Genomic DNA, 22,138 nt, shown 5'->3' on the forward strand with positions numbered 1-22,138 from the left:
GACTTTCCACTGTGAGACCAGTGCTTTATGCACATTTTACTGCTACGCTTATAAAGAGATGGAGCTTAATATGCCACTACAAAAGTATATTGAACATGGATGCTGGAGTTTTATATATCTTTGCAGCATATCTGTCTCACCATAGAAAGGCAAGGCAGTTTAACTTTGGCTCCAGGTTATACTAACATTTAAATCTACACTTCTACAAATGAAAGACCTCAGACCACAGCATATTTATTAATACTGAGTTTTAATACAGTAATAAGGAATTAACTTCAAAAGCTGATTGTTAAAGTGTCAAGATGGTGCCATAAAAATCTCACGGACAATAGTTTATTCGAGCACAGTCTCATAGGTTTATAGATAGAAGTTAACACTAAATCAGGGCTATAAAAAACAGACTCACAGACCAGCAATGCTATCAAAAAAACATAGGCCCAACAAAAAAAAAAAAAAACCCACAAACTTACCCACAAATGTGGCATCTTTCATTAAAGAAGCTAAATATCATACTCATAGTTCATAAATATGTTCCTTTAGATGCTGCTTTGTTCGTTTGTTGGGTGGAAAACTGGACCTCTGCCCTCACCAGGAGGAACCGAGCTGCCAGCTCTATAGCTTTTCTTCCTGGAAGAGGATCTGAGCATACACAGTGTCAGGGCTGGTGGGTGTGGCATCAGGGCCGGAGGAGGCTGGTGGTTCCTGCCTCGGTCGGACCAACTCCAGTTCTGCATACGTCAGGCTGTCTTCTTGTGATACTCGAGACTTTGAAGAGAAAAGGAAAAATGGGAGAGGAATTTAACAGGCAGATACCACAAATGAGGACCAGTCTGTTCAGCATTCCCTGCAAAATATCTCCTCAGCTACAGAAACTATGGCCTCACTGTGTTTTCAGGAGCTTTGGGAACATTTAGTTGACTTGAAAACATTTGCTGCCAAAGGCGTCCTACTCAGCATCCTCAGATCTGCCTAATTGCACTAATCTAATCCATATGTGCATGGGAACTCCAATGCTTCTTGTCAAAACAACATCTTAAGGACAACACTAGCAGAGACAGGGGTGGTTCTTGGTTTGCCCCTGTACATACTCATTTGAGGCTTTTATTGTAGATATAAAGCCAATGAAGCAATCTAAGTAAATAATTGAGTTTCTGAAGCAATACTAAATAGAATTATCAAGCTCATAACTGAATGAGGAGATGGCAATAAACTCTGGTAGACAATCATGCAGTCGTCAAACATATTCCCCCTTGTATGGATTTCAATAATAACTCTGCTCCTGAAGAACAGAATACGAGTAAAAACATGCGTAATGAGGCACTCTCCAACTTTTATTGTGGGTGCTTGTTAAAAGCATCCAGCAGACTGAGTACTTACAGTGGCAGATCTCCTTGGCTGAGTCTTCAACCTTCTGGGCTTCTGCGGCCTCTTTGCTGCAACAGGCGCTGCAAGAAAGATGTGAGAAACTTAATTTAGTGAAAACAACAGCCTGGAGATTTTAATCCACAAATGCTGATGTGTGTTGGAAGTCAGAGTTAAACTGAACTGAGATGTTGTTTAGAGCAGTAAAAAAACAAAAAAAATCATTTGATCTTTTAGTCTGAGCTTAGATTTAACTGCTGCTCTGTGTCACTAATATATCGCTTTGACCTCTTGCTGCCCTTTGAGACTTTATAATGCCTCCAGCTGTGTTTGGAATGTGACTTGAAACCTAACCTTTAGAAAGAAAGTAGGGAAAACTGAACCAAACTTATTTTTGCAATGGGGTAAATGTGGGAATACACTTAGGGCTGCAAGTGTTTATTTTTAATGTCCATTGCTGTTGAGATTTAAGCTTTTCAACAGAATTTGCAGGGCAAAGAGGCTAAACACAGAAAGCATAGGGATCATTTCTAAGAAAAGAGCCTCATACCTCTGACTGGTGGCTGAAACAGTGGCTCTTCAGCTAGTCTAGGTGGGGTCACTGGTGGTCCTCTGTCAACCTGCTGTCTCGTCTCTTTTCTCTGTGTTCTTGGTGGAGAACTGGAGCAACTACTGGAGCTAGTAACAGTTTCTCCAGAGCTGGGAAGAGTACACAATGCAAACAAAGATTACCTGGAGCTCTTGGTTTGTCATTTTATTGTATTAAAGATAAAGCCTCCCCCCGCATAAAAAAAGATTATTAATTAATCTTTTTAATTGATTATTAATATTAATAATTGTGGTCCTAAAACTCCATCTCACATTTTTTTCTTGTTTAATCATCTTATTTGTTATGTTATTATATATGTATTTTTAATAAATTTATTTATTTTAATATCTTTGTTTTGTTTGTCTCGTGTACTGCTCAAACAAATTGCCCCTGGTTAGATTAATAAAGTCTCTGTCTACCCAGATCTACACTGCTGTACCATCTTAATTATAAAAAAAATCATTTGTGAAGGAATTACACGAAAAAAAATATTTCTTTATATATTATCAAATTATCTTTCACACCAAAAATTGTAGATCTTTAATCTAATTTTCAATTCAGTTTGGTTATACAGCTTCATTTCACAACACATGTCATCTCAAGGCACTTTACAGAGACTATTTAACTAGATCATGCAACCAGATTGGTTCAACATTTTCTATCTAAGGAAAACCCGCTGATTGCATTGATTCACTGACTTCTACATAACTCCTGTTTTATTCATTTATTCCATCATGGCATCTCGGAGCACATGCTGATTTATTTAATGGCAAATTACATGACATAGAACTACAAAAAGGATGCTGCTCTTTTAAGCAATGTGTCTTTTTTTAATCATAAGTCATGCTGTCATAATTTGTAGAAAGAGTGGCACAAACAGGGATCAGACTTGAAGTGAATTTTAAGAGGTTAAAAATGTTTATATATTCAAATTTAGAACCACATGTGGGTTTTTTTCCTGACATCTATCATTGCTGAAAATATTTAACTGCATTTGAAGGATGAGAAGATATTATAGTAACATAAGTGTTACATTGACGTATAAAAAGCTAAAATGGTTACTACTTATGATGATACAATCAGATAAATACAGCTGCATTATTCAGTCACTGATTGTTGAAGTATGTCTTAGAAAGATGAGAGAGGTCCATAATTGTTATCTTAGCCATACTTCAACTATGAGAGACAAAATTAAGATAAAACAATGAAGAAATCACATTGTAGTGTAAAATAGAGAGTATGGATGATCCAGAATTGGACTGTGAGAATATCATGGAGTCCGATGGAAGCAAGATAGAACTTTTTGGCACAAACTTTGCTTGTGCTTTTTGGAGGATGAGGAATGCTGAGTTTCGTCCCAAGAACACAATGAGGCATAGAGGTAGAAACATCCTCTTTAGGGCTGGTTTCCCACAAAAGAGATGGGCCACCTGATCTGCGTTAAGGGAATCAGGAATTGGGCGATATATTGTGAAATTTTAAGCCAAACCTCCTTTCATCAGTGAGAGCAGTGAAGATGCAATGTGGCTGGTTCTTTCAGTATGAAGATGATCCCAAACACTCAGACAATGACGGAGTGGCTCTGTAGAAAGCATTTCAACATCTTAGAGTGGTCGAGCCAGTCTTCAGACAACCCCATAGAAAATTTGTGGAGGCAAATAAAAGTCTACGTTGCCTAGCGACAGCATCAAATCATCACTGCTCTAGAGGTGGTCATAGAGGAATGGGTCCAAACACCAACTACAGTGTGAGCAAAACTGGTGGAGACTTATAGAACATTTATGACTAAATATTTCCCACTATAATTAACAATTACATTATTTGTAAATACAACAGTTTGATTTTCTGGATTTTTTTTCTCTCTCATAGTTGAAGTGTACTGAAGATTAAAAACAAATATCTCTATGTTCTTTCTAAGTAGGGGTTTCGATTATGAATTGAAAAAGGTTCCTTGATAGGAAGCGAAACATCTGCAAACTTGGAAACAAAGTCCAGTGGATTGTTTTTAACTTCTTTGGAATGACTATGACCTGAATAACTGAGAATCTTCACCAACATTTTGCAAGGATATTCTGATGAAGGAAACACAAGTCATCACATTATTTAAAACTCTATTGAAATTGCAGGTCTTCCTGATGTCATGGAGCAGTACTGGAAAATTAATCTGTAAAACCAAGAGGTCACATTTCCTGATGCTATTTTTTCCTCTTGGGCAAGGTTTGCAATGTAATTTTTTGTTTTGTTTACCACTGTTAATAAAATGTTTTCTAAATGTTTTAATAAACACTCGTATTACCTGCTTTCTGGACATTTGACGAAAAGATAACTGGCTGCGGAAAAATCAGAAGAACATTGGTCTCTGTTAATAGTTGTTACAACAACTATAGGTGACAGTAAAATTTCAAATTGACGGTAGTGCACAGAAAAAAGTGGGGGTGAACCTTTGAGCCTGCGTCGCCTGTAGAAGTACTGGCCAGTTAAGAAGAGGGAGAACAAGAAGATGGACAGCAGGCCCAGTGAGCAGATCAACACAGCACACATATACACATCTAATTCAGAGACAAAAGTGACATGTCAGCAATGCATGATTAAAGATATAAAGAAAAAAAAACAGATATTAAGGCAATACCTGCAAATAAGCTCCACAGCCCCTCACTGCTGCCATCCTCAGGACTAAAGTGCACTGTAGGAAAAAATGATGCATTAAGTCAGCAAAAAAAGCACATAAAGAATATAAAATTTCCATGTCTGCCTTTATAAATTGCTGATCTCTGTGGGTGCTGACCCAATGAAGCAAGCAACCTTAGTGGTTTCTGGAAATAACCAAACCACTGCTGTGACTGCTCAGGCATCAGCCAGACCCACAGTGGGGATACCCACAAACATCAGAGCAACTGTGCTTGGATAAAAATGCGAAGATGTCTCTTTATTCTGCATGGGGATTCATAGATATATGTTGATAAATATAAACAAGTAGAAAATGTATCAAATTAAACTTCAGTGAATTCAAGTCACATTAAACCTAATTTGAAATAAAAAAACTGCTTAGTTCCCTGTCCAAAAGCGTACCTGTGTTTTTAATGTAAAGTCACATATTGTTTCAGGAACTCTGTGATGAATGATGTGAGTGGGTTCTTTAATGCTGTGCTGTTCCTTCCTAAGGAGCTGTTTACAAACTAAATTTCCCATCGGGTACAATAGAAGAGTTGAACTTGCAAAAATGAGTTCTGTGCAAACATCAGTGATAAAAAGCCATGATTAACAAAAAACCTCCTAAAATATTTTAATTTGCATGATAAATTAGATTTTTTTTAAATGATTAAACCTAAAAACTGCAAAAAAAAATCCTTTCCATAACCTAGAGTGGCCTTCACAACAGCTTACAATCCATCTTAATTTTACAAAATGTTAAGATGGATGGATGGATGGATGGATGGATGGATGGATGGATGGATGGATGGATGGATGGATGGATGGACGGATGGACGGACAGACAAATGGACAATTGGATTGATGGATGAATGGATGGATGGATGAAAGGATGGATGAAAGGATGGATGGATGGACAGACGAAGGTACGGATGGATGAAAGGATGGATGGATAGATAGATGAATGAAAGAATGGATGGATTGTCTCCTTTCTATCTCCTCTTTCTTTCATCTTTTTCTTTTTTTCCTTTTTTCTTCTTCTGTTTTTCTGCTCTATTTACATTGCAGTGTCCATATAAACTGTAAAACTCCCTGCATAATTATAATAAAGCAATTTATATGCATGAAACAATTGGAGCAATATGGCAATTGCCATACTGCCACACTTGTGAAAGTAAAATCTGTTGGGCTGTTTTTGGCATCAAGACAATTATTCTTATTGCCACATTGCCAGACAGGACACTGTTAAGAAAAAAAAAGAATGGATGGATGGATGGATGGACGGACGGATGGATGGATGAATGGTCAATCTCCTTGTAATAAAATTTATGAGAATTTTAGTTCCTTAGATCCTGGGTTGGTAGAGAAAAAGTTTGCAATTAGTAAAGATTTTGCTAACTTTTGTGAAATTGATGGTTTTGTTTAGTTACATAGAACTCTTCAGAATGGGTACGTCAAGAGCACATACCGATAAGGAAGTGATGACCTGATCTTCATGATTCAGAAAACTTTTATAAAATAATAGCATCTGGCCTGAACTTGTCCATATCTGTCTGAGTGCAGTGTTTACAACCAAGGCAAGACAGGGAGATGTGTTTATCTTTCCAAACAAACAGTGAGTACGATTTCAAAGATTTTTGAGAACTACAACAAAGAGCATCATCTAGGGAACCCCAGCTCTCCATGAATAGGAGAGATCTTTATCTATTCTACCAATACAATTTATCCATTTTGCTAAACACTACCAGTTACTCCAAATAAAAATCAGGTGCTTTAGTTACATTAGACTAAAACTGAGCTCTTTTTTTTTAAAGGATGAATATAAAGAGTATGTTGAACTCATAATATAAGCCTGATGGTCTTTGTCTGAAGGTGGATCTGGATCTTTCTATTGCATTTTGATCAAAAACATAAAACCAAGTTAAAGCAGAGTGGTTCATGACCATAAAATCAACCATCTTCTATGGTCATTGCAGTTTCCCAACCTACACCAAGTAGAAAACCTGAAAGCTGAGCAAAAGAGAGAAATGTACAATTTAGGACCCTTGATGAGCAAGAGAAAATATATTGTGTATTTTCAGTCATGGTGAAATGCTGGAGGACAAAACCCTGTCATATCTGCCAAATGTTCACCCATTAAATTAACAGTTATTGATTAAAGGTTGGATTTTTCTGCATTTTATAGTTTGAGATACTACTGTGTTAAAAGAGGAAATAATAGATATTTTTATTGTCCTCAATAAATAGATATCTCCAGACAAACTGAGCTACAAGAACAGCACCTAAAACAGTGAGTGTCTCTTTTCAAGCTGAACAGTTAATATATAGACTAATAAAAACAAATCCCAGATCTGAGAACACTTGCTTTGTTGTTTTACCACAAACAGAGCAAGCTGAGAGAAACAGTCTGAGGTCAACAGGTTGACTATGCAAGCTGTTATACCTCCATATGCTATGCAGATGTGGCTGCAAAATACTGACGGTTCATGAAATTATGCCAGATTTATGCTAAATATATATACATATACAGCCCTGGATGAACAGGTTACAGTTGTGTGCTCATCTGCAGTCAACCACAAAGGAAAACTAAAGATGTGGAAAATACCCAGTAACCCCGTGGTGTGAAAATCTGCTGTAGCTGAGAGACAATCATTGAGAGTCAATGATTTGACTTGGGATGAAGAGATGTGAAAGAAAGCAAACCACCGTCTCCTTTGGCAGAATCTGTGGAATATGAATAATTAATCAATTCAAGTGTTAAGTAAAGGTTGGAAACTGCAGGCTGAGGGGTTCCCTGACTTGTAGACCCCCCCCCCCCCCCCCCCCCCCCCCACCACCACCATTTTTTATCTTTATAATGTCAGCTCTTGTGTTCCCTGGCTCTGTGGCCAATGCATCCCTGAGATGCCTGAGGTTCCGTGGCTTCCTTCGTGTGCCCTGAATATAGGGCAGGGCGTTGTCAGACAACTCTGCTGGACCTGAAAGTTTATGCTTTTCTCCTTTAAAGCAAGCAGAAAGTAAACCCTGACAAAAGGGTTCATATTTGTTGAACTTTTCAACAGTGTGGCACTGCTGCAAACCAGGTGGCTATCTGCTTAATGATTGGTTGGTGTGAAGAGAATTTATCAGATGAACAGCCATTAGACCCATGTTTAATTCTGGAGTACGGTGACCACACATCCCCGATTTCTGGGGATTTTCTCCGTTTTGGACCACCTGTCCCCAGCTAAAGCTGTCCCTGCAAATGTCCCCGATTTTAGTGTTTTAAAAATGAGGAGGAAAATGTAGTGTGTAGACTGTTATTATCGTAGAAAGAGAGTGACCATGCAGAAACAGCTGTTAACTAGCTAGTTGGCAGCTGTTAGCGTATAGATGAGGAGCAGTGCGCACCACTTTTAAAAAAGACGAGAAAGTTAATTATCACATCCGGACGCAGCTGCCCAGTGTTATGGTGTGTTAATTCGTTCATTGGATTTGAATCGGAATGATCATTGTGATAAATGTTTGGTTCATGGTTCCAGGCTACTAAAAAATAGGGATTTGATTTTTTTTTTGTTTAACTAAAGAGGAGGACCGGAAATGTAACATAAACCAAGCTAATCAACAAAAGTAAGACAGAACTTTGGCTGCAGCTTGCATGAGTAAATAGACTCAGATAAAGTATAACAGAATGATCGAAAAATCCTTGTAAGGTACAATGCTGGTACTGTGATTCTCCAGGGATCAACAAGGGTTGGCCTAGAGATGATTTTAGAACTGATCGATGATCTTTAGTACGGAAGCATATTGCATTCACCAAAAAAAAAAATTCTGACAGCTTATCTCATAATTATGAGATCATTATCTCATAATTACGAGATATTATCTCGTAATTACGAGATCTTTTCTCGTAATTACAATATCTTTATCTCATAATTATGAGATCCTGATCTCTATATTATGAGATCTTATCTCATAATTGTGAGATAATATGTCATATTTAGGAGATCTGGAAGGACAGTCATTGCTGATCTCCGCTACATGGAACGTGAACAATGAGTGGGTTGTTAGATTATTTTTTTAAATAATTATTGTAAGTAGAGTTATAAACTGTTTTGCTGTTTAATGGTTGTGATTTATGAGCAAAGACTTCTAGCCTTAGGTCTACTTTTCTACCACTCAGTTTGGATATATGAAAGTTCCTCATTATAAAAGATAAGAGACAGTAACAGGGAAACTGAATGAGACAAGATCTGCACGATCTGAGAATGATGGAGGAGGAGATAACCACCCGTTTAATGTTCATTTATTAGGCTATTTTTACTTTTAGCTCCAAATATTGTGGTGACATCGGCCTTTTTAGTATTTAATCAGATGAGATAATAACAACAATAATAATAATCATAATATGTATGATGAGATTATATGTGTTTGGAAGGGATTTTGATTGTATTATTTGATATATCAATTGATAGGAGAGGAGAGGAAGGAGACTGAATGAGAGTGGAGGAAAATAGGGACACTGACAGAAAGAGCAGTTTAAGAGAAGGGGGAAAATCTACTTAGAAGAGTAAAACACAGAGCATGAAGAAGCTAGACAGAAAATTATTTTACACTTCAATTTTTGTTATTTAAATATTAATAAATAGGTAAAAGTATCCTTTTGCCCGTTTTCTATATGTATTATATGTATTTCTTTTCATCTGTGAGCTGGAAATGTCCCCAAATTGGATTTCAGAAATCTGGTAACCTTATTCTGAGATACCCACAGCTCAGGTTGGTAAACTGATCTTGCACTCTACAAGACTCATCCTATTATTAAGGACCTCTAAAATTACCCAGGTTTAAAGTGGCAACTGGCATACACAGAAAAGCAATATCCTTTGTCTTTTGCAAATCTAACACTGCACATCATCTTCAACACACCATACTGACAGTGAAATGCGTTAAGAGCATCCGGCTGGGGATTCTGCTCTTCAGCAGGGAAACTAAGCTGGTCAAAGCAATGGGGAAAACGCATAGAGCTAAATAAAGGGCTGTTCTGGAAGAAAAGCTGCTAAAGACTATACAACTTCCTACTGGTTCACTTGTTTTCAGGACAACAACCCTAATAGTCAAAGTCAAAACATAATTCCACAAATAGAGCCAAGGCTTTAAAAAAAAACATCCTTTCACAGACATTATCCGATCTGACAGCCTAAACTATTCTTAGAAGAAGAAATGGCATAAATATCACTTGATCAAAACTGATAGACATACTTTAAAAGGGCTTTCAGCTATCACTGCATTAGTCGGTGGTTCCACAAACCCCATAGGTATTTTCCCTGCCACACTTCATGAAATGTGTTTTTTGTCAAAATAAATCAAAACCAGATATAAATCCTTTTAACTTTTACAGTTAAGCAAAAAAAGTGTGTTAATCCATCAGGGGAAAAAAAACTATTAAAAGATTAAAACAATAGGTTAGTCGCTGTAGGTAAAAATGTGAAAAAGTTTAAACACTATGGGCCGGATCTATCAAAGGTTTGCGTGTATAAAAACGTGAGCTATTTCACTGCGCACGCTAAAAAATGTACAAACTGATCTATCAACAGCGTGCTAAAAGGATTTGATCTTTTAAACATGCTAAATAGCGCCTCTTATCCATTTAGTACTTTTTCTGCAATGAATATGCAATATGGGGCGTTTACACGCAAAAGTGCGTCTTGTGGGAGGAGAACATGTAAATATATTAATTTAGCACTCGCAAAGAGATTTATCAAACCTGAAAGCAATTTTGCTAACGCTATCTGACTCTATATTTAACACGTTTCAAAAGAAGGTGCAAATGGTCTGTATGCGTAATTGCGCACACATGGCAGCGGTTATTGTCGCAAGAAGGAGACATCGAAATGAAGCAAGGAGACGCAGAGCACACATTGTTTCACTCCGTGTAAATATTTTTGGAATGAACGAGGAAACGATCATCAAAACATATCGTTTATCCAGCATTGCCATTTTGGAGCTGTTGGGGAACTCCGAATGGATTTGGAGCCAGCCGCAAGGAGGACCCACGCAATACCAGATATCACAAAATTCCTTGCAACATTGCACTTTTTGCATTTGGGTCATTCCAGCGTACGGTTGCAGCGAGAGCTGGGATCTCCCTATCTCGTTTTTTCAGAAGTGCTGTCCGACGGGGTCGGGGTTCTCCCCCTGCGCCTCTGGAGCAACGTGCCAAATGCTGCGGGGATCTCATCCACAGTCACAGGCCAATACAAAACACCTGTTTTTTTTTTGTTGTTTTTATATATATATATATATATATATATATATATATATATATATATATATATATATCTATATATATATACACTATATTGCCAAAAGTATTTGCTCACCCATCCAAATTATTGGAATCAGGTGTTCCAATCACTTCCATGGCCACAGGTGTATAAATTCAAGCACCTAGGCATGCAGACTGTTTTTTACAAACATTTGTGAAAGAATGGGTCGCTCTCAGGAGCTCAGTGAATTCCAGCGTGGAACTGTGATAGGATGCCACCTGTGCAACAAATCCAGTCGTGAAATTTCCTCGCTCCTAAATATTCCACAGTCAACTGTCAGCTGTATTATAAGAAAATGGAAGTGTTTGGGAACGACAGCAACTCAGCCACGAAGTGGTAGGCCACGTAAACTGACGGAGCGGGGTCAGCGGATGCTGACGCGCATAGTGCGAAGAGGTCGCCAACTTTCTGCAGAGTCAATCACTACAGACCTCCAAACTTCATGTGGCCTTCAGATTAGCTCAAGAACAGTGCGCAGAGAGCTTCATGGAATGGGTTTCCATGGTCGAGCAGCTGCATCCAAGCCATACATCACCAAGTGCAATGCAAAGCGTCGGATGCGGTGGTGTAAAGCACGCCGCCACTGGACTCTAGAGCAGTGGAGACGCGTTCTCTGGAGTGACGAATCGCGCTTCTCCATCTGGCAATCTGATGGACGGGTCTGGGTTTGGCGGTTGCCAGGAGAACGGTACTTGTCTGACTGCATTGTGCCAAGTGTAAAGTTTGGTGGAGGGGGGATTATGGTGTGGGGTTGTTTTTCAGGAGCTGGGCTTGGCCCCTTAGTTCCAGTGAAAGGAACTCTGAATGCTTCAGCATACCAAGACATTTTGGACAATTCCATGCTCCCAACTTTGTGGGAACAGTTTGGAGCTGGCCCCTTCCTCTTCCAACATGACTGTGCACCAGTGCACAAAGCAAGGTCCATAAAGACATGGATGACATAGTCTGGTGTGGATGAACTTGACTGGCCTGCACAGAGTCCTGACCTCAACCCGATAGAACACCTTTGGGATGAATTAGAGCGGAGACTGAGAGCCAGGCCTTCTCGTCCAACATCAGTGTGCGACCTCACAAATGCGCTTCTGGAAGAATGGTCAAAAATTCCCATAAACACACTCCTAAACCTTGTGGACAGCCTTCCCAGAAGAGTTGAAGCTGTTCTAGCTGCAAAGGGTGGACCGACGTCATATTGAACCCTATGGATTAGGAACGGGATGTCACTTAAGCTCATATGTGAGTCAAGGCAGGTGAGCAAATACTTTTGGCAATATAGTGTATATATATATATATATATATATATATATATATATATATTTTTTTTTTTTTTTTTTTTTTTTTTTTTTTTTGGGGGGGGGTCACTGTAAGATTTAAATTTCTTAATGCACTAGTAGTTTGTACAGACTACAAACTACTTTGCCGCAAACCACAAAACGCGCAAAACCATCATTTAAATAGGGCGTCTCCAACAGTTTTGCACCTTCCACCAGTTACGCAATCACTCTTGTTAAATCACCCGAAAACCATGGTTCAGCCCTTCGCGCAAAATTCCAGTTTGCGAGCGCAAATTACTGCACGCAAAATTGGATCTTGATAAATCCGGCCCTATGAGAACTGTTGCCAGGAACTGCATGACAGTATAAATGGGTCACGTTTACCAACACAGATGTGATAAAGATGTAGTTTTCTTGCAGTACAAACCATATAGTTAAGCTCACCAACTGGATTAAAGCTTTTAAAAGCTAACCTTTCAGAAAAGGCTGTATATTGTGTGGGTTTAGTGAAAAACTTGACTTACAGGGAGAAAACAGCATCTCAATTAGCCACGAAATTCAATAAATGTTCTGCATATAAATACTATCTAAAGATCATCTTAGTTTAAATCTATTGAACTACCCCTTTTTAAAGTAATTCCTGTAAGTTCTTCAGAGAATCTTATAATTTGATTTCCTCAGTGTTTTTCATTGAGTCTTGTAGGAGACTTGAACTTCACTAGATCAGCTGAAACTTAATTCTCCAGGAATGTTTCTCTGAGACTGGTGACTTGAATGAAAGAACAGTAAACCCCAAGTGCTGACGTAATTTGTTACAGAGTTGAAGAACACTGTCTGCTCAGCACCTCTACCTTTTTTCCCCACGTGTTCATACAAAGTGATTTTGTTGGCTGTGTGAGATCATTGTTATGGGATGGAAATGCCAGAGGACTGGGGTCACACTCAGACATACACTATAGGTACACCTAATCCCTCATACTTCTACATAAAAAACAAACAAAAAACAATTTGGTTGTATTTCCTGCTCTTTAGATAAAAACATGGATTTTATATTTTTAATAATGTAAGAATCATAACTTTCAGCAGTATAAATAAAGCTTAGAGTGAATTTTGTGGTTACAGTATTTTCCTTGAAATGCATTTTTAGAATAATTACCGCAGAAATCCCCCTTTGCTTTTCACGGCTTGTTAAAGAGCTGTTTTGAGCAGAAAGGCCAGATGTGCTGGGCACTTTTACTATTATAATATGTAGGAATGAGGAATCTTTTGCCATGCTATTTGAACTAAAGCTGAACTTTGGGGTATTTTTGGTTACAGGTTAATAGTAATAATGGCCATTAGGGATTTTATCAAATTTTGTTGTGCATAGTGGTGTAAAATCCCAATGTGACATGTATTTTTCTTACATAGTTAGGGAGAACTTTAACAGAGCTTAAGATAAGGAAACTACCGGTAACACATAACGGGCTGCATATGACAATGTGACATATGACTCTCAAAGTTCCAGGACACTTATCCTCTATTTTCATACTTTTCTTAATTAACCTCAACATCGATGGATGAATTAAATTGTGATTCTTTAAATTATTTAAAACAATCTAAAATAACAAAGAAAAGCTTATCAACACATATCTGGAATGTGAATCAATTTGACTGGATGATCTGGTGAACTGTAAAGTGCCTTGAGATGACAAGTGTTGTGAATTGGCGCTATATAAATAAACTGAACTGAATTGAAATGAATATCTCTCTACCAATAATGACACCTAACTTATTTCAAGGTTTCCTGGGTTTCAGTTAAAGACCCAAATTATTTCCTTTTTACATTTAAACGAAAGCAAATAGCTAAATCTGCTGACAAGTATAATCAGCCAATTAGAGGACTTGGCTTCATCTAACATGAGACAAAGAGTCAGGAAACCCCTTTTAAATAAACAGAGGAAGAGACATCATAAAATGCAATGCCCATATATCTTTGAAATACTCAATTAGCCATATACCTCTAAATTTGTAGCTTAAATGGAAGATACCTTTTTTTTTTAGGATTTTCATATTGCTAGAGGAGATCAGATCTAAATATGTAAGGCGGGATGTTTCCAGCAAAATGTGAGAGAGTTAGAGAGCCCGTTTAGGAGGAGGAAATTGCAGTTATCACATCAGCATTTTCTCGCTTGCCTTTAAAATATATGAAATATCATTATTTACAAAAAGCATTAAAATCCTTGATTATTCTATTCTATTCTATTCTATTCTATTCTATTCTATTCTATTCTATTCTATTCTATTCTTATAGTCAGCACCCTTCTTTTGGTCTTTTCTCAAACAAAGTTTAAGTGAGAGGAAAAAATACATCAGAGTTCAGTTACCTGATAGCTGTGTGGTGCTGGTGCCATTGGAGGAGGTTCTCCACGTGTTCCTGTATTTTCGGATCTCCTGAACTCTACAGCTATAAAAGCCCTGATCCATTCCTGTGACGTTGGCGATGAGTAACTGGTACACTTTTCCTGCCACATCGTCAATGAAACGAAATTTCTGCTTGGGGAAGCGACGGCTGTAGTTTCCATACTGGTTTATTTTCTTTATGCCTCTCCTCACAATCAGAAACTGGGAGGGTAAGAGGACAGTGGGACAAGTGGTTGGAAGAGGAGGCGGCTGCAGAGTTGGAGAAGTCAAAGGAGAGAAGAACCAGCGAATAATGAGGACACTGCTATTCCACTTGCGGTCCGACACTTGACAAGACAAAGTCAGATTGTCTCTCTCTGCGACTAAGACCAAAGGCCTAGGGGTGACTGTCACGTTCAGAGCGTGACATACCTCTGTTGGAAAAAAAAACAGAGTAGAGGTCATTCACACATTTCATTTGAATGTGCACAATAGTGTGTACAACATGAAAAAGATCCTTGTCGTTAAAATATATAAATGAGCATGAATCAGAAAAGTCTTCAATGAATGTGTATTCCATCCAGATGAGAGGACTTTGTGGAACCAGCTCTTGATGTAGTTGTGGCTGTAAGTTGTAACAAAGCTGCTGTTAGGCTCAAGAGACTAAAATCCCTTTTTTTTGTGTTTGGAAATATAGAACAATATTCCTTTTCAGTGTTTCATTAGTTAATGCCGTCTATCTTCCCATCACTATAACATCTATAAGGAGAGACTCTTTTTCTCTCTGAGATCATTAGTAACTTTCTCGGTGGACAGGTTAATAGCCTTTCTGTGACTGTAGAAACTGAACTGGACTCTACCAGGGACTGCAATTAATTTTCTAATTTCTTCACAGAAAAAACACAGAAGTACATCCATATCAAGTCCAGTACCAAAGTTGTCTCCGGCTAGGACTAATCTTAAAAAATAATCCACATTTGACAAAAATAAACTACAAAAATTTAAATAGTACACCAAGGGCCGGATTTATCAAGATCCAATTTTGCGTGCAGTAATTTGCGCTCGCAAAGTGGAATTTTGCGCGAGGGGCTGAACCATGGTTTGCGGGTGATTTAACAAGAGCGATTGCGTAACTGGTGGAAGGTGCAAAACTGTTGGAGACGCCCTATTTAAATGATGGTTTTGCGCGTTTTGTGGTTTGCGGCAAAGTAGTTTGTAGTCTGTACAAACTAGTGCATTAAGAAATTTAAATCTTACAGTGACCCCCAACAAAAAAAAATAAATAAGTATATATATATATATATATATATATATATATATATATATATATATATATATATATTTATTTATAAATTGGCAACCTTTATTCCCTAAGGTGGTATGTGCTGCAGTAAAAAAAAAAAACAAAAAAAAAAACAGGTGTTTTGTATTGGCCTGTGACTGTGGATGAGATCCCCGCAGCATTTGGCACGTTGCTCCACAGGCGCAGGGGGAGAACCCCGACCCCGTCGGACAGCACTTCTGAAAAAACGAGATTAGGAGATCCCAGCTCACGCTGCAACCGTACGCTGGAATGACCCAGATGCAAAAAAGTGCAATGTTGCAAGGAGTTTTGTGGTATCTGGTATTGCGTGGGTCCTCCTTGTGGCTGGCTCCAAATCCATTCGGAGTTCCCCCAACAGCTCCAAAATGGCAATGCTGGATAAACGATATGTTTTGATGATCGTTTCCTCGTTCATTCCAAAAATATTCACACGGAGTGAAAAAATGCGTTCTCTGCGTCTCCTTGCTTCATTTCCATGTCTCCTTCTTGCGACAATAACCGCTGCCATGTGTGCGCAATTACGCATACAGACCATTTGCACCTTCTTTTGAAACGTGTTAAATATAGAGTCAGATACCGTTAGCAAAATTGCGTTCAAGTTTGATAAATCACTTTGCGAGTGCTAAATTAATATATTTACATGTTCTCCTCCCACAAGACGCACTTTAGCGTGTAAACGCCCCATATTGCATATTCATTGCAGAAAAAGTACTAAATGGATCACAGGCGCTATTTAGCACGTTTTAAAGATCAAATGCTTTTAGCACGCTGTTGATAGATCAGTTTGTACATTTTTTAGCGTGCGCAGTGAAATAGCTCACGTTTTAATACACGCAAACCTTTGATAAATCCGGCCCCAAGAGTCTCCTCATGCCTTCTGGAGGTTATCCACACCGCTTTCCTTGCGCTTTGCCTGCCATCACATCTGATTAAACTCAAATAATAAACACATCCCCTTTCTCAGTCTTCCTCACAGGCCTTAAAAATAGCAATTATCAAACTCCTTGTGAAAAAGAGCAACTTGAACAAGCTGCTGCTGCAGAACTACATGCCTATCTCAAACCTCCCCTTCATAAGTAAGATTATACAAAAACCTGTATTTCAACATCTAAACACCTTCCTAGCAATAATTAGCAGCTTCAATGCCTTCCAAACAGGCTAATATGCCCATCACGATGTAAAGGCTACCCTTATCAAGGTGTTCAATAACATCTGTATAAATGCAGAATATGGAAGAAACCACAGTGCTAGTATTACTAGACATTAGTGCAGACTGTTGATCACCAAACATTATTAGAGCACCTGGAACACTGAGTCAGCATTTCTTGCACATAACTGGACTGGTTTTAGTCCTACATGGATAGGGATTTTTTTTTTGTCAGAATGTAATATTTAGAAATATAGATTAACCCTGTAACTACTGTATACGTCCCTCTTTCAGCAGAAGTGTTTTTGTATGTTGCCTGGCAGCTGTTTATTTTTAGCTTTATACAGTACATTAATTGTGAGGTCTGAAATTCTGACGAACCGCAGAATTTAGGCAATCAGTACTGAATGAATAATAGATTAGTGTGGTCTTGATAGACAGCCTTACGAATTATCTTGATGACTCATATCTGCAGCATGCATAGCGGTTTGAGTGAGGTTCTGTAGGTGTTACCCTGCACTTCTACACTGAATTTACCATACCTGGTGTATGGGTTTCAGAAAAGTTTTCCCTTACTACAAATTGCAACACTTCTAGATAATTTAGTCTAAACATATTTAATGCATGGCTTTCATCAGATCTTGCAATCAATAATCACACCTAGAAAATGACATAGATAACATATTTAATTTACTCCATTCGCCTCTAGCTGATCTTTTCTTAGTTTCACATCTATATTTTAGTAAAAATTTAAAAATAAACTAAATTTATTATTTTCTAGATTCAAGGACATTTTTTTTTTGTCAAATCAGTTTTAATTAACTTTATTCTGGTGCGATAAGCAATAATGGGTGCGATACAGGTGCGATAATCACCTGTACCAAAAATATTGATATCATCTATAGAAAATAAAACAAACGTGAATGCTTTTGAAACCATAAAAATGTACTTCATGTGGAGAATTAAAAGGATCCGTCTTGATACTGACCCCTGGGAGACACTACAAGCAAAGTCTAAGTACAAAGATTGATAATTACCAATTTTCACAAAATTCTGCCTATTTTAATAGCTCTTCATTGTCTCCACAACACCATAATGCTTTAATTTTTTGATTAATATATTTTTTATCATTTTTTTCAAATTCCTTTTTTAAATAAAATAAAAAAAAACACACCAATTGAAAAACTTATTTTAATCCATAGGGCTGGTCATTTCCTCCAATAAGTCCAGGACTGCCAAAGCTCTGGATTTCTGCAATCTAAATTGATGTTGACTTGCAGAAAGTAATTTGAGTTTATCAATAGAATTTTCCAGTCTGCAAATTAAAGTTTTTTCTAAAATATTTGAAAACTGTAAAGGTAGAGCAATGGGTCTATAACTTCTAAATAGGTTTCAATGTCCAGTTTTATATACCATTGTGATTTTTGCAGCTTTTATTTTGCTTGGAAATGTACCCATTTGGAAAGAGAGGTTACAGATATGAATCAGTTGTTCAACGATTTCATTAATTACTTATTGAACTATTGTCATACAGATGTCTGCAAATTGTTGTTGTTTTTGTTATGCATTCTGCTCCATCAGAAGCCACTCAAACTGAATGACAGTGCTGAAATGTTTGAAACTATTGAACGCTTCATGAATCACTTGACCATGCGTTGGCTAGTTTTCTGGTTTAGAGGAGGTACTCTTTGTTAATTATGCTTACATGGGATCACCCAGGATGGCCACCAGAGATGGGAAGTAACAAAGTACAAATACTTCGTTAATGTACTCAAGTAGATTTTTCTGATATTTTTACTTTACTTTACTACTTATTTTTATGGTGACTTTTTACTTCTACTCCTTACATTTTTACACAAATATCTGTACTTTCTACTCCTTACATTTTAAAAAATTGGCTCGTTACTTTAGTTTTAAATCATTTCAATGGAGTTACCGTTATTATTTTTCACGTCATCAATATCAAATTCAATCTAATTGGAATGGGAATCTGCGTTGCATTTGACGCACCACTACAAGATGAATCGACAGATTCGGCGGTATTCATTGGCGGCAAATCATTGCAGCTTGGTGGTGGTGGCGTTAGCATAGTAGCATGGACGACGAGATGATTGAAAATGAACACAACGGAGATCTAGTCCTATTGGCAGACATCCATTTAAAATGTAGGCAACGGCATTAATAAAATGGTTTCTACTTTTACTTTTATACTTTAAGTAAATTTACAAGCCTGTACTTTGTTACTTTTACTTGAGTAAAGAAGTTTAATCAGTACTTCCACTTTTACCAGAGTATTTTTTAACACAAGTATCTGTACTTTTACTCAAGTATGGAAAGTGAGTACTTTTGCCACAGAGGAAGGCATGGGCACCACTTGCCCCATTTAAACCTCCCCATAACTAGGACTTTTTTTTTTTTTTTTTCGTTTTTGTGCTTATCCCAGTTACAGTTCTGGACCTGTGTAAGGGGGAAGATTGGCACTAGGTAAAATAATATGGCTAAAGATGCCTTGGCCTGCTGAGGTCAGGCCTAGTACTGAGAAAAAGAAAAATTCACAATAGGAGACCATATTGGGCTTATTAAAATGTTTTTCATGCTTTTCAAGATGTTTTATTTGATGTTATTTTTATTTCACTGTTAACACCATGATGCTTGTAGTTAAGAAAAGTGGAGCCATTTGAATGTGGCTCATATAAATTTGACTTGAAACTGGCTTTGTTTTAAAATGATTGATCTATATATTGCTTCTGTTGCATATTTGTATGACATTAAGAAGATTACCAACCCTTTTTCCAAGCTAAAGCATTGATAATAACATTCTTTATCCTTTATCCTTGTATACTGTTTTAGGTCAAAAACTCTGTTCTTCATGTCTTTCTCTGCATTTTGATCATGGAGAGTGTTCATCTATTTAGTTACCTCCAGAATATATTTCTGCTTCCATATACCAGAAACATCCTCTGATAAAAAGTCCAGGGATTATTTTAATTTCATCAACCTCCTTAGGAATTGTATCTTTTCTAATCCATTATGTAACAATTTGCCTCCATAATTTTTTATTTTTATCTGTGTAAGAAGAGTTAAAGAAATCTAAGAAACGCAAAAAAATGTGAAATTGCCTCCAAAAAATCAGCACTTTTGAAAGCAATCACCTAAGAAGAAACCCTACAAAAATTACATTGTAGTTACATTCAAATAAATATAAAAATAATTGACACATTTGATGCAAGTTAAAAAAAGAATTAAATCAGTATGGAAAGTTTTTCCGTGTGTGTGTCCCTTGTTTAATGAAACCATCCACCAAACAAGCCCCTATGCCATGATAGGCCTCATGTTCACAGAATGACTCAGCTTGCGTGACTTCTTCTTGCTTTATTTCAATTAGGAAATTACTGGAGTTGAAAATATGTCTTACATGGAAGTGTCTGAGTTTGTTTTTAAACCAATTTATTCCCTGTCATTTACATCTTATTGTAGCATTAACAGAAACTAAGTTATAAACCCACCCCAGCAGTGGGCTGTAGGATTTATGCTGTTGACAGCATAAAGTATGACTGTTTCTGCTTATATGTCTCATTCCATCACCAGATGGGAATTTCGTCTGTACCGCTAAAAAGCAAAAGAGCTCAAGAGTGAAATCAACAAATCAAACTCTCCTCACTACTATCATGGTTCTCTCTACATAATTTTTCTTTCTTCTGATGGAAGTTGGGACATATGTGTGTAAAACAGAATTTGAATCAGCGATTGGATGACCAAAGAAATGCTACAGGTGGGAAACATTCATCCTCAGTGCAGTAAAACCCGATCCACAAAGGCAGGATAACTGGCAACATCTGCTGCTGCTTTTTGTTGTTCTTGTTGTGTCATTTAGGAGTCTGTCTCTGGTTATGTCAAGCATCACATGATACATCATCATAACCAGAAACTAAGTTTATAGAAAGGTTAATGTATGCTGAAGCAACTAAAAATCATTTTTTGTCAAGTTTATGACTGTTTGTAAGATTCAAAAGTTCTGATAGATCACAGAGACCAAACATTTTAAAACGACTAAAAAAATGTTTTCTGATCAGGAATCCCTTTTTATACAGGGCATTTTTCCATCTTTAGGTATGTGGTCACTTAAAAATAGGGTCAAATCATATGGTTCAAAACATTATGTGGCTGTAAAATATACAAGTATTTGATGATTGGTTTGAACAGATGTCATAAATCAGGAGAACAACAAGTCTAGCACACAAAAAAAAAACAAGCACATATGGTTCACTTTAAATGCATAAAACCAAAACAACCAGAGCAAATGCAGATTTTAACTCTTGCACTTTAAATAAAAAATCTATTTTCATACTGTAGATTAAAACTGAATCCATACTGTATGTTGCAGTGTGCACTAATGCTACTCTTAACCCCCCCTACCTTACTTTCCCGCTGAGCTTTGTTGCTGCAGACAAAATAAACTTACCTGTGACTAGAGTCTTAGTCAGGACAAGGACCACTATAGAGAAGTACATTTTCCACAGTCTGCGAATCCATAAACCCAGACAACTGCCCTGCACTTTCACAAGCAGCTACATTCAAAACAGAGGCTGGCTGCACAACCCACCAGAGCCCTTACCCACCATTAACTCTTCTCCTCTTTCTCCTCTTTTCTCTGTAATATGAAACAGTAAAAGCTCTGTTCCCACTTAGAAACTCCCACTCTCTCCCTCGCTCTCCCCTCTAAATGTCTCAGTCAACCTCTCTTTGCCTTTCCCTGTGTGTCCTCCTAAACGTAGGAAATGTCATTTCCTGTGTTCCTGAGAGTGGGTGTTGGATCACGGCCTAACACCCAAAAACACATAGGTGACGGATTTATCTTATCCCAGGGTTTGCCCCTCTTGCATATTCAAAAAGAATTTTTTTTAGTTTGTCTAAGCACAACATGTACTCTTTTTTCTTGAAGCTTTCTCTTCATGCACACACAGAAGCGGGACGTCTTTGTGTCTCCGGCTGCTGGACAGAGTGGCATGGGCTTGTCTCTGGCTGCGGTCGTCAGATTGTCCCAGTGGTATGAAGCCTGCTGCTTTATTGGGCAGGCTAAACTGCTGAGCCAGGGCTTCTGCTGGCTTT

The 22,138-nt window shown here is 37.6% G+C and overlaps 1 protein-coding gene across 1 annotated transcript; it reads right to left on the bottom strand.

Annotated features, from left to right (window-relative positions):
• Window positions 1-233: 233 nt before the first annotated feature.
• Window positions 234-21,755, bottom strand: vstm4a (V-set and transmembrane domain containing 4a). Its single transcript, XM_038296329.1, has 8 exons — window positions 21,492-21,755; window positions 14,543-14,992; window positions 4,581-4,634; window positions 4,393-4,500; window positions 4,248-4,281; window positions 1,913-2,061; window positions 1,378-1,445; window positions 234-765 (listed from the first exon to the last, which is right to left on the bottom strand). The coding sequence occupies exons 1-8, from the start codon at window positions 21,538-21,540 to the stop codon at window positions 613-615; spliced, it is 1,065 nt and encodes a 354-aa protein (XP_038152257.1). The 5' UTR covers window positions 21,541-21,755; the 3' UTR covers window positions 234-612.
• Window positions 21,756-22,138: the final 383 nt, after the last annotated feature.

Source organism: Cyprinodon tularosa, unplaced genomic scaffold, assembly GCF_016077235.1.
Source record: "Cyprinodon tularosa strain WSP-4 unplaced genomic scaffold, ASM1607723v1 ctg37, whole genome shotgun sequence".
Classification (NCBI taxonomy): Eukaryota; Metazoa; Chordata; class Actinopteri; order Cyprinodontiformes; family Cyprinodontidae; genus Cyprinodon; species Cyprinodon tularosa.